Source organism: Lepidothrix coronata, unplaced genomic scaffold (assembly GCF_001604755.1).
Source record: "Lepidothrix coronata isolate B3197 unplaced genomic scaffold, Lepidothrix_coronata-1.0 Scaffold246, whole genome shotgun sequence".
NCBI lineage: Eukaryota > Metazoa > Chordata > Aves > Passeriformes > Pipridae > Lepidothrix > Lepidothrix coronata.
The window spans coordinates 985,478-1,005,500 of NW_016690426.1; the positions used below are offsets into that span (position 1 = coordinate 985,478).

A 20,023-nucleotide genomic window follows, 5' to 3' on the forward strand; every position below is an offset into this window, starting at 1 on the left:
TGTCCCCTGGATCCCAAAACAGCGCAGATGTCTCGACAAAACATTTAGTGTTGTTAGAATCTTCAGTGGAGTGTGTTTGGAGGATATCTGAGCTGCTTTGCTCAGAACTAGTTGTGTCCCTCAGCACTGTGCTGTGCAGAGCAGCTGTAGGAAACGGTGGTTCTGGTGGTTCCCAAATGGGCACAGCCATGGAGAATGGGGGGTGGTGGTGTGGCCAGGGATTAGAGCATTGGGCTTTTGTCTCCAAGACTTTTGGATTCGATTCCCTTTTCTGCTGTTGACTCATGGCATCACTTTCACATGAGTCACTTACCCTTTTGGTTTGGATTTACTAATGTGCTGGAATGGGTTTAGTACCTCTGCCCCAGTTTCACTGGTTCTGTACAAAGGACTTGGGGTTCAGGGCATGTCTGTGGAGGAGTGTGGGTGCCTTGGTATCCTCTCTTTTCTCCCTTCTTCAGTTGTGAGGTGGCTTCTTGGTTCTTTGCCCTGTGTGCTCTGGCTGCAGCCACTTCCCCCTGCCTCTGCCCTATTTGTCCTAGAGGGCAACTTGTAGGATTGGTGTATTTGATTTCAAATTTTACCATTTCATGCCCTTAAACATGTTGGAAACTGAATTGGAGCTAAAAAGCTGCCTTAAGAAACCTGCCTGTTTCCTCTGCAAAGCAGGAAAGGACTCTGAACCTTCATCACTTGACTTATTGTGTAAGTGAACTTTATTCAGTGGGCTGAAATAAATGAATTAAATGTGCAGGAGATGCTTCTCTTCAGTTATTTGTTTTCCTCATTTAAAAGTTTTATTTACTGTGCAAAGCCCAGGTTGCTGGGGGGGCTCAGCCTGGAGAAAAGGAGGCTCAGGGGGGACCTTCTGGCTCTGCAACCCCCTGACAGGAGGGAGGAGCCAGGGGGGGTCGGGCTCTGCTCCCAGGGAACAAGGGACAGGAGGAGAGGGAACGGCCTCCAGCTGTGCCAGGGGAGGCTCAGGTTGGACAGGAGGAGGAATTTCCTGCTGGAAAGGGTGGTCAGGCCTTGGCAGGGGCTGCCCAGGGAGGTTTGGAGTGCCCAGCCCTGGAAGTGTTCAAAAACCATGTGGCACTTGAGGACGTGGTTTGGTGGTGAACGTGGTGGTGGTGCTGGGCTCACAGTTGGACACGATGATCTTAGAGGTCTTTTCCTGCCTTAACAATTCTGTGCCGGTTCTTTGATCCATGTCCCCCTCGGTATCTCCACCCTCCCCAGTGCAGGGCTCTGTGGTGCCCAGGGTTCCTCTGGATCCAGCTTACAGGAAGGGTTTGCAGTCAGGATGTTGGTGACTCTCCTCACCCACCGCTCATTGCTCATCTCCATAACGGATTTCTCTGCATCCTGAAGAACACTCACACTTTCCTTTGTGCCTGTGCCTCTTCACCCATGAGCAGAGTGGTGGAGCAGTGGTGCTTTGGAAGTGCTCTTACATGGTTTTTCCAGGCTTGCACCTGCAAACCAACATCTCCATCCTGTTGGGATGTGTCTGGTCAGGTTGAGTGGGCAGTGGTTGGTTGTGAAGAGCTTTCAGAGCCTAAGGTACATTATTAAAAGTGTGATTACTGACTCTCCTCCTCTGTTCAAAGCAGCTGCTCCACTATTGGGGTGTTGGCTTAACAAAACAGGCACATCCTAAATCCTTACCTGTGCTTTGTCATTTTTTGGATAGATATCTATCTCTCTATTCATGATGAGTGCTGGTGCCAAGGAATACCTGTGGTTTCTATTACTAACACTTATGAGGGTGATCAAATAATATTACTGCATCAAGCATAAGCAGTTTTGGGGGACTGGAAGCCTCTCAACTTCCTTAGTTGTTGTTCATGGTCATGTCCTTGTGACAGTGCGTTGTCAGTCCCCAGGGAGTGTCGTGGCTTGGAGTGTGGAGTCTGGAGAAAGGACCAGAACTCAGGAGTCACGTGGATCTTTTCTTATAACTAATCCCATCTATTGGCACCTTAAATTGCCTTTCAGGGAGATTTTTGACAGATTACCAGTTTGATCAGATAGGGCCTTTCTGCCCAGCTGTGCCATTCTTTTAATGCTTAGTAACCACCAAGAGGTTTTTACTTTATTACCACTGAAGAGTGGAAAATTCTTCTGGGTTTTGGAAACTGGGAACCAGATGGGCCCTTTGCTCAGGCCAAAACATGTGATAGTGGTAGCAAGTGAATTTTTGTCTGATTTTGCTTCTTTTTAGATACTCGGGGAAACTGTGCAGTGGAAGGGAACAGCCTTGCAGTCAGGCTGGGAAGTAAGAAGGAAAGAAGTAGAAAATAAACCCCTGTAGATACATTTTTAATATGGTGTCACCATGTCTGCTTGTCTCTCTCCTGGTAACTGAGGAGTTGTACAAATCCACATAAATTCCTGTTACCTGTCTGGTAGTTTTTTGCAAGGTAGTGGTAAATTTGAGGCTGTCTTCATGCTATGTAGTAATATCAGATGTTTTTATTACAAAATAAACTCCTGGCCAAAATAATATTTGTCCCTCTTCTGTTTCTGATTAGTAACTTTTACTGCTTTTGGCTCTGTCACAAAGATATGAATTGGGTTAAAGCTGGTGTTAGAATTGCTTTAAAAGTGTTTGTGGTCTTGTAACCAGATAGTTTATTTAATAACTAAATTTAATATCTTCTCTGTTTTGGATTATGGATAAGGAGGACAGACATTCTAAAGAAATTCTGACTATGTTTTGGTTTAGAAATCTTGCTACAAGTGGTGACTTCTTCAAATAAATTCTAATTCTTCAGATACCAGGCAATTAAAGTTGTAAGTAAAAGGGCATTGTGGGGGCAACAACTTACTGATGCTGAGACCTGATGTGGTTAGTCACTCAATTTGTAGGTAGTATTTTCAGGTCTGAAGCAGTGCCACAAATCTGTACAAGTGAACTGAACTTGAAATTCTATATGTTTTGGCAGCAGACAGGAAGCTAAGGAGGGTCAGAATGACAGTATTTGGCTCTCACCATGTATTTTACTCCTTGACCAGAAGAATCAGACATTACTTCTGTGTGCCTGTAAGGAACCTGAATAGGAGGAGTCAACACAGGGGGATTTCCCCTTTCAACAGGGGATTAAAATCCCTCTTGTGAGGACCACAGGCAGATCAGGAGACAACTTCTGGTTTTCAGAGAAAACCATTTCATCCCACAGTCTGAATCTGACTGGCACAAATCCCTCGTGATATTTTCTTTCTGACCACGACCCAGATATTCCCCAAAAGAAGTGTCTCTGGTTGCATCCCGATGTCTGAAATCTTCCTCATTAAATTAGGCAAGTCTCTTCATGAAGGTGTTCTTCACTTTGGCCAGGTGGATTCTTTATTTTCCCATGGACCACCTCCATCAGCAAACTAGGCTTCGTGGTCAGGAAGCCCAGGGTCTCACTGGTGTCACCACTTGAGCCTGACAGCATCTGCTTGAGCTGTTGCTCTTCCAGAGTAGAAAGACCAAGGCCTCAGGCTGCAGCCTTGGGCACCTGTGCCCCTCCTTCTTTCTCCAAGAGGGGCAAAGCCCCTCTCATCTGCTCAGGGTCTCCCCTGCTTGTGTTTGCACCTCCTGAGTGCTGCTGGTGCAAGAGAGGGAGGAAGCTGGAAGGAAGTCTGCTCTGCCCCTCTCGGACTTTTCCAGCTTGGCAGAACCTTCCATGCTGCTGGCTGGTTCCTGGCTCCCCTTGCTCAGGATCAGCAGAGCTCTCATCCCCTACTTCAGTCCGAGAGTGCTCCTGTCATCCAGCAATTTGGGAAGAAGAAGGGGCTGTGAGTTAATGACATACAGATTCATGGCGTGGCCTCCCATCAGGGGCTGGGTGCACTTCTGGGTGCCACAGTGTAGGAAAGATCTCAAGGTGTTGGGGAGTGTCCAGCAAATGGACATGGAGATGGTGAAGGGTCTGGAGGGGCCATAGGAGGAGCAGATGAGGGCACTTGGCTTCTTCAGCTGGAGAAGAAGAGACTTGAGGGCAGAACTCAGCGGGGGCTGCAACTCCTCCCAAGGGGCAGCTCCAATCCCTGCTCTGTGTGAGCAGGGACAGCACCCAGGGAATAGCTGGAGCTGTGTCAGGACAGAGGTTGGATCTCAGGAAAAGGTTCTTCCCCAGAAGGTGGTTGAGCACTGCCCAGGCTCCCCAGGACAGTGGGCACAGCCCCAAGGCTGCCAGAGCTCCAGGAGGGTTTGGACAACGCTCTGAGGGACAGGGTGGGATTGTTGGGGTGTCTGTGCAAGGCCAGGAGTGGGACTGGATGATCCCTGGGGGTCCCTTCCAGCTCAGGACATTCTGTGATTCGGTGGCATATAATGTTTATTTACCACTTGTAAGTGTTTATAGGAAGTGCTGTGGTGACACCCTGTTCCTCTCCTCTCTGCAGGTCCCAGTCATAGCGATCCTGGGCTCGGGAGGTGGATTTCGTGCCATGGTGGGGTTTGCTGGAGTTATGAAAGCACTTTATGAATCCGGAGTTTTGGACTGTGCCACTTATGTTGCTGGGCTCTCTGGATCCACCTGGTAAGGGCTTTGTCTTTTGGTTTGCTTCCAGTTTTCTTCAGGAGGTTCAAGAATGAATTTTCATGAGGGTTGACTTATTTCTGTGGTTAAAATCAACAGCAAATTTTAAACATGCACTGTCAGTGTGGAAAAGAGAGAGAGACAACTCTCTTGCAGCAGAGTGGGGCAGTGGGGTAAGTCACTGACAGAGAGTAGGTTTAGATGGGATGTTGGGAAGGAGTTCTAGTCTGTGAGAGTGGGGAGGCCCTGGCACAGGTTGCCCAGGGAAGCTGTGGCTGCCCCTGGATCCCTGGAAGTGTCCAAGGCCAGGTTGGACTGGGCTTGGAGCAACCTGGGCTAGTGGAAGGTGTCCCTGCCCATGGCAGGGGGATGGTCTTTAAAGTCCTTTCCAACTCAAACCAGTCTGGGATCCTCTGAAGTATGGAGGTGTTTCAGAATGCCTTGAAGGGTGAGGACATCTCAGGATCCAGGTGATCTTCCTAAGAGCTTTGAGAGCAGGAATGGATGGAAAGAGGTGCCACACATACACACCCTCATTTCTATGTCAGCCCCCAATACTGCATGTACCAGGACTGTGTAACTGATTCATTCATCTCCATAACCAAAATATTAGGAATTCAAGCTGTTGGAACAAACCCAAAGTATATTTTGTGTGTTGTTTTATTTTCCTGATGAAATGTGGAAAAAAAAATCCCTTATGATTTGAAGCTGATGACTCAATCAATCCAACATGGATTTTATACTTCAGGAGGGCTTTTCAGAGCTTCTCTGATAGGTCTTTTGCTCCATTTCAGACCCAGTAGTCCCCTTCTTAGTGGCTTTACTGGGAATGCCTAGGACCTGACTGCCATGCTTCAGAGCATCCCACTATGGATTGCCTTGTCTCACTCCCATTGCCACTGTTTAATTTAGAAATTACATTGGTTTTTAGTCAGATGGGAGGGAAGATCTTCCCAGATGCCTCGATCAGGCTGCCCTGATGAGGTAGGTATGATGTCCCTGTGTCTGACTCAGGGAGTGCTGCAGCCCAGTTACAGGAATAAGATCCACAGGAGAAGATGAGAGTGATGTCAGTGTGTGAAAGGGGCCTGCAGGCAGCAAAATGCTTTGAACCCCAGAATCCTGTCTGCCTCAACCACTAATGACTGAGAAGGTTTCTCTTCTCCCTGCCCAGTGCTATGAACCTGTTGCCTTTCACCTTCTTGGCTCTTACAAAAAGGATCCCAAATTACACTTATTACAAGCATCTTATTACAAACATTGAAACTATTTGTTTGGACGTTTCTGAGCTGAAATGATGTAACATATTTTAAAGGTGTGTCGTTTTCATCAGCCAAAAACATCTGACAAATTCAGTTTCAACTCCTTACCATCACACTTTGTTCATTCAGTGAAAAATGGCAGACTTCTTTTTAACTAGCTGTAAAATTTGGTTTTAATGCCACTGGAGCAGTTTGCAGTAGAGGATTTTGCATCCTAAGAAAATTTTGAACTTTTTAAGGCAAAAATATGTGTCAAACGTGTCCCAAATGTCACAAAATGGGATTTTATCAGAACTGTACCAGTTTGAAAACTGGAGCTGCATCTCAATCCAGTTTAGGGCCACCCAGTACAGGAAAGGTATTGAAAAACTGGGTTAATTCCATTAGAGTACCACTGAGACAATTAGGGGACTGGAGCATGTGAGGAAGTGGGGCAGCTGGATTAAAGGCAAAGGTAGTGGTGGGGGGAGATCTCACTGTTACCTTCAGCTTCCTGATGAGCTGTAAAGAAGAGAAACTCTTTTTGGAGACATGGAGAAAGGACAAGGAGTGATTTGATGAACATTAGGAAATCCATTTTGCAGTGAGAGTGTCCAAGCACTGGAATGTGTTGACCCATCCTGACTTGACTAGGCTGGGTTTGGTGTCAGCCTCTCTCTGTCTGACTCAGGGGATGCTCATACAAGAGCAGAACTTGACTGAACAGAACCCTGAGCAACCTGAGCTGACTTAAGTTGGCTCTGGATTGAGCAGGAGATTGGAGTAGAGACCTCAAGGGTCCTGCCAGTCTGAATTGTAAGGTTATGTGACTGTGTCTTTTCTTTGAGAGGAAGAGACTTTTTTGTTGGAATAGCCTAGTATAAGTGAGCAGGGAATCTGCCTGGGATGAGTTTTATCCCCTGGTTTAACGCTAAGGAAGCACCTGAATTTTGGTTCCACACATCTTAACCTCAAGAGTTACTAATTTCTTTGAAACAGATAATGACCAGTCCTGTTCCTTGTGGGGGGTTTTTTGTCAGTTATTTTCCACTATTTGGAGGTTACTTCCCCAATTCCAGACTAGATGGAAGCTTTCAGAATGCCAGGAGGTCTTGAAATGCCAGGAGTGTCTATGAACTAGAGTAACTTTCTCATTTGGATTGGACCATAAAAGGTTGGCATCCCGGAATCTGGGTTTTCTATCACTAGTGGTGGGGGCAGATTTATCACTGTCCATTGAGAGGCCTGGATGTACTTTGTTCAGAGTTGTGAAAAGCATAAGACATCATTTGGCTGGATGAAGAGCAGTGGAGTGTGAGAAACATGGAGTGTGTTTGTAGGGAAGGGTTTGTAGTCCACACTCTGAACAGACGTCAGCTCTGAGGTCTCTTTTTGGGAAAACCCAGTTGTGAAGACGTAGCTGATCTAATGTAAACCTATAAAATCTGTGTTAAAATAGATTATCTGAACTGCTTCAGTCAGAAACAGATATTGGAAACTGTTGGATTTGAACAAATTTGCTTTTGCTGTCTGATGTCACCTCTTCAGCCTTTCCTTGCTTGATGAATAAATAAATTGACACTTTGACACTCCCTTTCTTTTTTTTTTTTTTTCCATCCAATCTAGTACTTGGGACTAATGCTCTTTTCTTTTCTTTCCTGAAGGGTGGAGAATTCCTTTCCTGGCAGGAGAGGCAGGTTTTTGCTTGTCCCCTCAGCTGCATGCCTAACCTTGGAGCAATGCATTGACCTCCCTGGGTGTTCCTGCCACCTCTCTTCAACCTTGTGCTGATTCTCCATCCTGCACTTCCCTTTCCCTGCTCCCATGGAAGCTGCTGCTGTTGTTGCACCCAGGAGCTGACGTGCATGCTCAGCTTTGGTGCCTGGGCCAGAACCATGAGTCAAGTTCTTGCATCACACGTGGGACAGATAAACTGCTGGGCAGTGACCTCAGGGCCAGGCTGACTCTGTGTGTCTGAGCTGTGCCTGCACTATGGGATGTGTACCTGGTCATTGAGTAAATAATAGTAAATCAGCCTCTGGGAGATTAGGACAGCCTATCTTGAGCCTTGGTGTTGCTTAATCCAACCAGGTGAAAGCCACGGTTTCCTGCACGTGTGGCTAAACTGTGTTTTTGAGTAAACTGAACTTGTTTCTCAGTAACACATCAAGAATTGCCTGATAGGTCTCTTCTGAATCCTCCCAGTCAATTAACACTCTGCACAGGTTGTACTTACTGTGCTTCAGCTTGTTCTGGAAGCATCCAGATCCTGGAAAGCAGTATTGCAGCCCTGAATGCCCTCAGGTCCTGGGCTGATCCCCCAGCGTGGGCAGCAGGGCAGGGGGGGATTCTGCCCCTCTGCCCCCTCAGCTGAGACCCCCCTGCAGAGCTGCTCCAGCCCTGGGGAACAGCACAGCAAGGACATGGAGCTGCTGGAGAGAGTCCAGAGGAGGCACCAAGATGAGCAGAGGATGGAGCAACTCTGCTGGGAGGAAAGAGGAGAGAGTTGGGATTGTTCAGCCTGGAGAGGAGAAGCTTTGGGGTGACCTGACTGTGGCCTTGCAGGATCTGAAAGGGCTCCAAGAAAGATGGAGAGAGACTATGGACAAGGGATTGAGTGACAGGACAAGGAAGAATGGCTTCAAACTGCCAGAGGGCAGGGTTAGATGGGATACTGGGAAAGAATTGTTCCCTGTGAGGGTGGGGAGGCCCTGGCACAGGTTGCCCAGAGAAGTTGTGGCTACCCCTGGATCCCTGGAAGTGTCCAAGGCCAGGTTGGATGGGGCTTGGAGCAACCTGGGCTGGTGGAAGGTGTCCCTGCCCATGGCAGGGGGTGGCACTGGATGAGCTTTCAGGTCCCTCCCAACCCAAACCATTCCATGATTTGATGTTCCTGTGTGTGGTGCTCAGCCAGTCCACACAGTACATTGTCCCCTGGATCCCAAAACAGCGCAGATGTCTCGACAAAACATTTAGTGTTGTTAAAATGTTCAGTGGAGTGTGTTTGGAGGATATCTGAGCTGCTTTGCTCAGATGGAACTGGATGGGCTTTAAGGTCCCTCCCAACCCAAACCATTCCAGGATTCCGTGATATACTGAGATATTTATAGGAATTTTTGGATAATGATAGTGAATTGGAGAGGGACATCTTACAGTGAAAGGAACTGTGTGTGTCTACTTCTGGGACCTCCAGTCTGCCAAATTTCAGTGTGCTGACTTGAGGAGCTCCTTCTACAGCTTAGGGGGATTCTTTCTGTTATCCCTTAAACAGATAAATGAGGACACTTTAGTCATTTCCATCATACACACATGGCAGTGTAAGCTGAATGTTGGATTGTGTGCTTACATGTAGAACAAATGGTTTAGCTTTCTGTGCCTGGAGAAAAAAGAAGGGACAATTTACTGTGTAAATGGTGAGTAAATTAACCTGATTTGATCAGTAATTGTACCAAATTATTTATGAGTTTATTGTAGCTTTCAGGCAGCTGCCACTGAAGCAGGTTTGATGCTTGGCCTGCTTTCCATTGCAGGTACATGTCAACTTTGTATTCACACCCAGACTTTCCAGCCAAGGGCCCAAAAGAGATCAATGAAGAGCTGATGAACTCTGTGAGCCACAACCCCCTCCTGCTGCTCACTCCTCAGAAAGTCAAACGCTACATCGAAGCCCTGTGGAATAAGAAGAGTTCAGGGCAGCCTGTCACCTTCACGGATATCTTTGGAATGCTGATAGGGGAAACACTTATCCATGATGTGAGTTCTGGGCTTTTCTTATCACTGTTAGGGTTGTGAAATTATTGCATAGTAACCACTGTTACTGCTTTTTTTAAAATGACCTTGGTAACATTTGGCAAAACGTGTTTAACAATAGAAATATTTAAAGTTACAGCTGGACAGATACTGGATAAGACAGTATCTTGCTCTGGGGGATGAACTCGACCTCTGGGTACTTACAGCAAGCTCTTGACATTGTGTATCAACATTAAAATTCCTGCTCAAACCATTTCAAGAAAATTTACAATGTGGTGTGACCTCTTCATGCACAGTTTGCTATTAGAAAAGCAGCATTTGCTTAACAAAGTACTAATTTCAAGGTGAACGATCCACATCTCTGTCTGTTTTTATGTGTTTTTCTGAGAAGAGAGACAACAGGAGAGCTTCATACTCTTGTATTTTGTTATTCAGCAATCCTGCTTGGGTCAGTTAGGGTTGGACAATCCTGGCTAAATCAGGCACACAGACTGCAAGTCCAAATGTGTCAGGTGAGCAGCAGTTGGATTTGATCTTATGGCAAGATTGAAATGTATAAATGGAGCCATAGGGGTGTTTTATACACTTGTGTATAAATTGTTATTAGGCTTTAAACAGTTAAAATACTGAAAAACAGGCAACACAGCTCTTAGTAACAGATATACAGAATTCTGATGCTGAAGGGATCTTGATGATGGTGTGAGGTTGGTTAGATGTCCCTGTTTACTAAGGGATTAAATAAAACCCAGATGTTGCTGTGTCCAGCAATTCTGTTTGCTTTTTGGCCATGTTATTTTGGCTTCTGTAATGTGTCCTTCTTTCATCTTCCTCCTGTGTCCTCTCCCACTCCTTCCTGAATTGTGCAGCCAAAAGGTGTTCAGGCAAATTATTTCCTTGTACCAATTTTTCTGGTTTTCCTAGAAGTAACTGAGTTTGTCCATTTTCCTTCTCAAATTTCAGAGAAAGGAGGAGTCTCCCAATTCTTTATATAAATGTAAAAATAGAAATATTTTTATGTAAACATATAGTATATAAATATAATTTAGATAATATGTATTCTATATATTCTATATATTCTATATATTCTATATATTCTATATATTCTATATTCTATGTATTCTATGTATTCTATGTATTCTATGTATTCTATGTATTCTATGTATTCTATGTATTCTATATATTCTATATATTCTATATTTTATATATTCTATATTTTATATAGTCTATATAGTCTATATTCTATATATTCTATATATTCTATATAGTCTATATTCTATATAGTCTACATTTTATATATTTATCTAGAATATATATAAATATATAATATAATTATACTATATTTATAAATAAGCTATATTTATAGATATATTACATATATATACTGATATATATATAAACATAATAAATAAATAAATAAGTAAATAAATAAAGACCTTCATAGGACCTGTTTGGAACTGATCTTTCTCTCCTGCAGAGAATGGACACCACTTTGAGCAACATGAAAGAGAAAACCAATAATGCCCAGTGTGCTCTGCCACTCTTTACGTGTCTCCATGTGAAACCAGACGTGTCAGAGCTGATGTTTGCAGGTATGACTCCAATCTGGGTGTTGGGTCACTTGTGGGAAGAAGAGAGAAGTGTGTGGATCACAAAAAAAAGCCTCTTTTTTAAAGGAAGGACATGGAGCTGCTGGAGAGGGTCCAGGGGAGGCACCAAGATGAGCAGAGGATGGAGCAGCTCTGCTGGGAGGAAAGGGGAGAGGGTTGGGATTGTTCAGCCTGGAGAGGGGAAGCTTTGGGGTGACCTGATTGTGGCCTTGCAGGGCCTGAAGGGGCTCCAAGAAAGATGGAGAGAGACTATGGACAAGGGATGGAGGGACAGGACACAGGGAATGGCTTCCCACTGCCAGAGGGCAGGGATAGATGGGATATTGCGAAGGAATTGTTGGCTGTGAGGGTGGGGAGGCCCTGGCACAGGTTGCCCAAAGAAGCTGTGGCTGCCCCTGGATCCCTGGAAGTGTCCAAGGCCAGGTTGGATGGGGCTTGGAGCAACCTGGGCTGGTGGAAGGTGTCCCTGCCCATGGCAGGGGGTGGCACTGGATGGGTTTTCAGGTCCCTTCCAACCCAAACCATTCTGTGATTCGGGATCACTTACTTGGGTAGGTGGATATTCCCTGGATTGGTGCAGTATTTGCACCAGGGTTACAGGGCTGTGGAGAACAGGCATCATCAGATGGGTGTATTCCTTGTGGCACACCATGGAACTGAACCTTTTCTTGCTTTTAAGATGCATCTTTTCTTGTAGGTGGAGAGAAAACAGCCTGTATTTTGGGTCCACAACCTTTCATTTCTCTGTCATTCTTGGATTTGGAGACTTGTTCTTAGACCATGTTGGAAAACTATTGTTTTTTTAACCTGAAAATAAGTCTGACACCATAGCAGCCCTGAGAAGTGGGAAGTGGTGGCCAGGTTTTGTTCTCTGTATGTTAAAAAAGTGATTTCCTAGCAGTTGCAAAGAATATTCCTTCCCCATGAAGGAGCTGAGCAGGAGTCAGGATAAAAAGGAATCTGGTGTGTCCAACAGGGAAAAACTGCTTAACATTAATGTATCAAAAACCTTAAGGGAAGTGTCTTCAGTCATACAGGATTATTCCCCTTCCTAAGAAGGGTGAAAGTAACACTTAGGCTTGATGATCTTAGAGGTCTTTCCCAACCTGAATGATGCTGTGATTAAAATGGAACAAACAATTTAAATATATTGCCTGTTTTTTACCTCTTGCCCAGTGTCAACTGCTGTTGGTGATGAAGGAGTGGCTTGTGCTCCTATTTAATCCATAAATTTTAATCCCATCTGGAAACCCCAGTTGAGAGTGGGTCCAGTTGTACAAGATGCTACACAAAGTATGTGTCTGTCTACATATAATTCTGTACAGGACTGAGAAGGGAAATACCAAGTGGTTTGCCCAAGGTTTATAAGTCATTGTGTTTCCTAAAATGATTATTAGGAACAGTTGCTCTCAAAGCTTTGGTTGTAATGGAAAATGAGGTGTAAATTAGGCTAAATTTGTCATGGGAAAATGTCTTTAACTTTCCTACTTAAGAAACTGATACCTTTTTGTTGGAAAAGAGAAGTATATTGAGGTTTAGATGAGCTGCTGTTTTGATACGTTACTTATTTTCTGCTTTAAAAACATCTTTAGTTAAGAATGGCTTTGTCTAAGCAAGACCAGAAGCACCTGAAGGCCTTACTTTGGTCTAGAAAAGGTGTTGCCTCTGGCAGTGGATCTTGGGTTTGCTTTTTTGGGCTGTCATCTGTATCATTCTATAGGGTGCTGGATTTTATTGTTTCTATTTTAGGCTTTTTCCCCCTCTTATAGAACTGAACAGTTTTTCCTGATGTGAAAGATACAGTAAATTTTGAGCAGAAATATTTCTTTTACACTTGCTTATTTACTTGATTATGGTTGGAGGCAAGACCTTCCCTGTTGAAATGTGTTAATTATATCAGATAACAAGATGTCCTGTTTCCCTCACCAAGAGCATTTGGGACCCTGTGTGGTGTGGCCTACCCAGAACTGCACTCACCATTTTAACTGAACATAATTAGAGTGATTTAGTTAAAGACAGCTCTTTACTTTAATTATGACAGCTTCTGTAATGATAAAAACATTACCTGAAGATACTGGTATCCAGGGTTAAAGAGGGAGTGGAATTTAATGTTTGGCTTGGATTTGGGGGGGTTTGTTCTTGATGGTCATTACAGTAAATTTGTGAGTCTGAGAGTGAGTCTGTTGCTCTCTAAGTGCTACAGAATTAATTTGGGAAGCCTTGAGGGATAAATTCCAGGTTTCAGAGGGACCTTCCACTCTCTGTTAGTGGCCACTGTCTCAAGGAGCTTCTGGAATGGCAGAAACTAATGCTGAAGCCCTCTGATTTTAAGGCAGAGACTTTATTTCCCTAAGCAGGGTGTGGCATCTCAGAAATTCTCTTCAGGCTGAAGGTGGACTCTCAAAGATTAAATTAATTCTAATTCTCCATTCAGCTTTGTTGCCCCCTGGTTCTGAATATCTAAATATTGGCCCATTCATGTTTATACAGCTAAAGGGAAGTACTGTGCCATTCCTGCACTGGGTCTTCAAAGGAATTCCCTTCTGCTCCAGCGAGTGTGAAGATTTGGGGGTGGTTTATTTGGAAAACACTGTGTTGTGTTTGACTTAGCATTGATGAGCACTGCCCTGTGAAATGAAACTCGCTGCAGCTGGGGTTAAATCTTTCCTTTTCAGGACAAGTGTTCACCTCACGTTCAACAGGAATATCCTGAGGGATGGATGGCATTCCATGACGTGGGGGGGATTTTTCAAAGCTGTCTCTTTTGCCTTTCCATTGCAGAATTATTTCTGACTTGTTTACACGAGCAGTCCAATCAATCACTGCTGAAAATAGGGAAGGGAAAACAGATGAATGGGTGAAAGACTAAAAATGTAGAATAAATTTGGTTTGTTGTTTGCTTTTTGAAATGAATTCTCTGATGTAAGTGACTCTACTGGTATCAAAGAAAGTATTTCCAAGTCAGCTAAAATCCATTTTCAAAGAAGGCCTACATCAGTAGAACGTAAATCACTTCTGAAATTTTCTGCCAAGATCAGAAATGCATTGAACATGAAATATTCCATATTTTTCTTGAACTCTGTTCAATAAAAAAGGATTTTAAAAATATTTTTGGCAGTGTTAGAATTCATAAGTTTATCAGCTGCCTCTCAGCTTTGCCTTTGCATTTTAGATTTCACCATAAACTTTAGGTTTGGGTGGAATCCAAATACCTCTCCTGGAATATTTCACAACTTCTGTGATACTCAAATCATTTTTCTGCCACTTTTATCCCTGCTTTTCACATTTTTGATAGAATCACACTGAAAGAAAAGAAACTTGGCCCTCAGACCCACGTTACACTTGGTGTGGCAGGGAATTATGGTGAGGCTTGAGATGGAAACCAGATGTCATTGTGTTTTTCTCACTCGTGATCACTCCTTTAATGCTTCTGGTTTTACAGCCTCATTTTTTTTTCACCAGGTTGATTGTGATAACAGAAAACGAGACTGAGAATTCCTTCCCCGTTGAGACATCACTGTCCTGCATTTGAAATCAACATTTTGGCTTCTCCAAAGCCTTCCTGTTGGTTATTTAGCTTCTCAGTTCACTACAATTTCTTTGCTGGCACAGAGGTTTTATTCATTTCTGTGTTTTCCTTCTCATTTCTGTTCAGGTTGAGATTGCTGACTAAGGCCAGTTTTGTTTCTGATTTTGCAGACTGGGTGGAATTCAGCCCCTATGAGATTGGTATGGCCAAATATGGCACTTTTATGTCTCCTGATTTGTTTGGCAGCAAGTTTTTCATGGGGACAGTGGTGAAGAAGTACAGTGAAAATCCCTTGCATTTCCTCATGGGTGAGTATGTGGCAGAAAGAGGCTTAACAATAAAAATAATTTCAGTAGTTCATGAACAAGGGCTTTTAAATGCAGTCACACAAAGTGTGAAGAGATTAATTGGAAAGATTTCACAGACATGGATTGGCATTTCTTGTTTCTTTGTTTCTTGTTTTGTTTCTGGTTTGGACATCTGAGCATGTTCCAAAATCAGAGGTGTGTTCAGAGAGCAACCAACTGCTTAAAGAGATTATTAAAATATGTGGTTGTTGTTTTTTTTTTCTTCTACTGACCTCCATTCGTTATTTATTTCCCTTTCCAGGTGTTTGGGGCAGTGCATTTTCCATATTATTTAACAGAGTGCTTGGTGTCTCCAACTCTCAGAATAAAGGTCCCACCATGGAAGAAGAATTAGGTAATATTAGTAAATAATTCTGCTGTGCAAAGCAATTACTGCCAGGATTCAGTGCAGTCTCCCTCTGTGGGAGGATGGCACTGCTGGGAGTCATTTAATTAGTTACCTTTAATTGCTGACCTTGCAAGATGCTGCAGGGGTAGGGAAGGAGGGTTAGGAGTGTTCTTTTCTTCCTTTCACTTTTGTTTCTGCTCAGTGATGCTGCATTACATGCACATATCCAGCTCTCCACAGGAAGTTCTTAGAATCCAACTCCTTTTTTTATGTTGTTATGCTGATTTTTGGAGATCAGAAGCTGACAAGGACTTAATAGTCACTTATGTAGTCTCTTGACACTGCACTGTTTAATCAAGGGATTACTAAAATAGTCCTAAATTTTATCATCTCTGGATTGTTAATGTTCCATTCTTCCCACAGCCTCCTGGTATCTGATTTAGTGATTTTGGTTTCATTCCACACACAAATGGTATGATGACTGGAAGGAAAGAATTTTAGCTTGGTTTAGATGGACTTTATTGTGTTTTATTCAAGAATGTAGTTAATGGTGAAAGGTTTTTACACTTCTGTTTCCCATTCAGAGGGCAGCATTACAAGGAAAGGACCTGGCCAATAAATAAATTGTACTTGACAGCCAGATTTTTCTGAAGAGCAAGAAAAGAAAATGGATATTGAGATGACTTATAAAAAAAACCAAACCAGAGAAACCAACCCAACAAAAAGCCCACACTTGTCCCTTGGGTGTCTGTGTCTCCTAACTGATGGAATTCAACTGTTTGATAACCTCCTTATTTATGGATGAAAATGAGACCTCTGGGTTCCTGTTTGTGATGAGTGTTATCACCTGCTCCTGGAGGATCCCTGTCCATAAATGTGATCATGGAAAAGTGTGTTCCTGCTTTTTAAAGATATCGAGAGACAGAATGTTACCTGTCATCTCTGACTCATTTCACATCTCAGTTTAAAAATACCCTGGGAAGTGGGATCAGCTCTGAAAATATTAAGGTGGCTTCAACCCCAGAGCTGAAGATGTCCCAGTGACACCTTGGGACCACCAAAGTGAAGGCCAGAATTCCAGGGGACATCAGAAGAGCTGGTGCTGCCCACAGGATGATGTGTAAATCACACCTGGAGGGTAAACAGTGAATTTTCCATGGGGGTTGCTGCAAAGAGATTATTTGATATCCACAGAAATGCATTTGTTGGCTTTGTTAGCCTCCATTTCTGGTCAGGGATTTTTGTTTTGACCTGTCTCCTCTGCCGTGGCTCAGGAATTTTTGGGTGTTTGTCCACTGAGGGTGTTTTTGAATAGTCATTGGGGACCCACTGAGTACTGACAAGTAAAATTAGTGAAGGAAAAATGTAATGACTCAGCTTTTGTGACTTTTTTGTGGGGATTTTTGGAGTGTGGGATGTAAATCTAAGGGGGCCTAACCCTCTTTAGAAAATAATTTCAAGTGCTGGTCATCTGTGTCCAGTATTCATTCCCAAGCATAATGAAGCTGCGAGTTTATACACCTGATATTACAGTGACTGTCTTCAATTTTCTCTCCCACCTTAGAGGAATTAAATTTAGACTTAGCAAAAAAGTGCAACATGTAGCTGTCATTGCTTTAATACTTCACTGGGTAGAAATTACAACCTGTATTGGAATTTGCAGCCCAAAGAATGGGAATGCCACCAGCATCTACTTATCCTTCTGTGAGAGAAAAAAAAAAGGTGTTATTTTATTTTATTTTCACTTTTTAATGGAAAAAAATCGAGTAGTTGATAATACTTTCATTGGGAAACAACCCACATTCAGTTTATTTTAACTGGCCTCAAGTGGTTGGACTTAATGATCTTGGAGTTCTTCTCCAACCTTAATGATTCTCTGACATTTCTATTAGAGATGATTCCTAACATACATTTTACTTGGGGAAAAAAGGGGTTTAGTCTTCAAAAATCTTCCCCTGGATACATTTTCCTCACTGGAATTCAGTGCCTGGCTCCAGTCTCTGTAGGATAAAAGCTTCCAAGATGAGGCTACTCCTAAAACATTGGGAATCTACTGTATTTCAAGAAAGGCTGCCCTCCACAGTTAATGAAAATTATAATATTGCCAAATCTAAAATCCATTCTCACCTGGTTTCGCCTCCCCTACAAAGCTGACCTGGGGAGTGGAATGTGCTACTGTGTCAGTGTTCATTTTGCCTTTGAAAAACAAAGATAAACCTCCCGAAATGCAGATTTTTGCCAGGGAAGTTCACTCGGTTTTGGCTTCGTTTCTCTCACTTGATGTTCTGAGATGCAAACCATATTTTCTACCTGTTTAACTGCACTGCCTTTATTTTTCACACACACTCCAACAAAACTTTCATAATTATTTTGGCTTTTATTCTCCCAGTGTTTTTAAGGGTACCCATTCATATGTGTATGAATGATGTTAAGGATTCCTCTTTTTTTAAAAAAAAAGCAGATACTTAACAGAGATTAATGTTTTCTTCCTAGTTCACTAGGAATTATTGAGAGGACAGAAGCTAAACATCTAACTTTGAATCACAGAGAATGAAGTGTGTCAGACACGTGGTGCAGAGGGGGGTGAGAGGTACTGCTTTGGGATTACATTTTGCTTTCTCAGCCCCAAAATTGGAGGCCAAAGCAAATATCTGCTGCTCTAATGTCCACAGCAGATCCAGTCTTTTCAGCTGTATTTTCTATTGCAAAGACTGGGCCAGTTTTGTGACTCAGATTGCTGTGAAATTCTGAGCTGTTTTGAGAGTTAAAGCCCAGCAGTTTAAAGGAATTTTATATTTCTTTTAACAGAAAATATCAGGCTCAAGCACCTCGTAAGCAATGACAGCTCAGACAGTGAAGATGAATCACAGCATCCAAAAGGTAAGAAATGATCAGTTTTCGTTTCCTAATTTCTTTTTTTTCGCAGCTTTTGTATAGCCCAGCAGGGCTTCCCAGAGCTCTGGAGTTCCACATCCACCCCAAAATGTGGTTTGCTGAGCCAGTGAGCTCCAGAGGTGTATTCCCAGCAAGCAGCTGAGCTCAGAGCCACGTTGGAATTGTCACCAGCCCAGCAAACTGAAACTTTCCATTGTTCTCAAGGGTTTCTTGATCAAACACTCACCTGAGAATGGTTTAATTTGTGGTTCCAACATTCACAGGTGTCTTCTAGCACCTGTAGAAATGACATCTGATACAGGAAATTCCCAGAGCTTGGCTCAGTGTTTGTAACAGTGCCCAAATCCAGCTTCCCAGGACAGGCACAACCACAAAGGGAGTGTTGGGAGTGGGAAGAAAAGATGTGATTGAAAATTATCTTGAAGTATCTAAACCACCTGGGGATTTCTGTGGTTTTAGTCAGGGACTCAGTCTCAGCCTAATAATGCTTTCTGATGATGTTTTTGGGGCCAACAATGATTTTCAACTGAAAAAAACCCCTGGTTATAATTTTAACAACCAAAACAAAGATGGGAATGCAGCTGTTTGTGATTTCAGGATCTACAGGAAGAAAAGAAAATCCTGTGTCATGAGACAGGGAATTATGTCACTACCTCAGTTCCATGATTACTTCTTCAGTTCCCCCTATGTGTAAAATAATTTTGTAGGTGGTACCACATCTTGTGTTTATTTGTGGGTTTCCTGTTTAATCATTACAGCCAGCACCAAACACTCCATTTCCCTCATGGTTTGTAGCCATAGTGAACTACCTACAAATCTGTGATTGCAAACACTTGGCAATCCCTCTCACTTCCATAGAATGTTGTACAGATACTGAACCTCTACACTTTATGGTGCTCGTTTTCTCCCTACTAATACAAAAAATTAGCTCCATTAAGGCATGGATTAAAGAGGCACATTTAAAAGCTGGATTTAAAGTATCAAGCTTGAGCCTGAATTATCTTCTTATACAAAACACCCCAAAAATTTAAGTTTTGACAGTTTATGAATGCAAGGTGGTGCCAATCCAGGTAATTTTTACTGTGAGCTCTAGCTGCAGACATACAAGTCTGATTGCTTCATTGTGCCCTTCAGTTAATTAAAACCAGATATTAATGGTAGTCTGCAGTTTACCGTAAGTGTATTTTCAGATATTTTAGAATTCCCATGCTAATTATTTTTAATTTTAATTATTTTAGCGTTTCCATGCATTCTTTTATTCCTTTTGAAGGAAAAATGTGTTTCTAGCTATCAGCAAAGGGTGGAGAAGGCTGTCAATGCACATCCAGAAGAATTTCAGTCTACACAGAGCATAGATTTTGGCAACTCGGGTCTGTCTGTCCCTGAGCCCAGGAGAGTTGCATTCTGAGTGCTAGCACAGAGAAAGCCTCGTTGCCCTCATCCAGACAGGTCATCTAAGGTGTTCCCAATGTATTTTCCTGAGGGACACATCCACACTGTTACACTGCAGATGAACAGCTGAGGGTGGATTCTCTCCGTTCCTCTGAAATGGTTGCAGCAAAGCTCCCTCCCTGAGCCCACAGCTCGCTGAAAGGATGCTGTGACATTGTTTTTCCAGGTCCTTTGCTTTAGCAGCCCCAGCAGTGTTGTGCTGACCCTGGCCGGGGTGTTGTGCTCAGCCTGACTGGGGTGTTGTGCTGACCCTGGCCGGGGTGTTGTGCTGACCCTGGCCGGGGTGTTGTGCTGACCCTGGCCGGGGTGTTGTGCTGACCC

General features: G+C 43.3%; 1 protein-coding gene across 1 annotated transcript in view; it reads left to right on the forward strand.

Annotated features, from left to right (window-relative positions):
- The window catches only part of PLA2G4A (phospholipase A2 group IVA), a 62,860-nt gene that overhangs the window by 31,080 nt on the left and 11,757 nt on the right, over positions 1-20,023 (forward strand). Inside the window, exons 7-12 of the mRNA XM_017834963.1 lie at positions 4,396-4,532; positions 9,304-9,526; positions 10,998-11,112; positions 14,830-14,967; positions 15,269-15,361; positions 18,164-18,235. Coding sequence (XP_017690452.1) covers positions 4,396-4,532; positions 9,304-9,526; positions 10,998-11,112; positions 14,830-14,967; positions 15,269-15,361; positions 18,164-18,235 — 778 coding nt within the window. The remainder of the gene's footprint in view (positions 1-4,395; positions 4,533-9,303; positions 9,527-10,997; positions 11,113-14,829; positions 14,968-15,268; positions 15,362-18,163; positions 18,236-20,023) is intronic.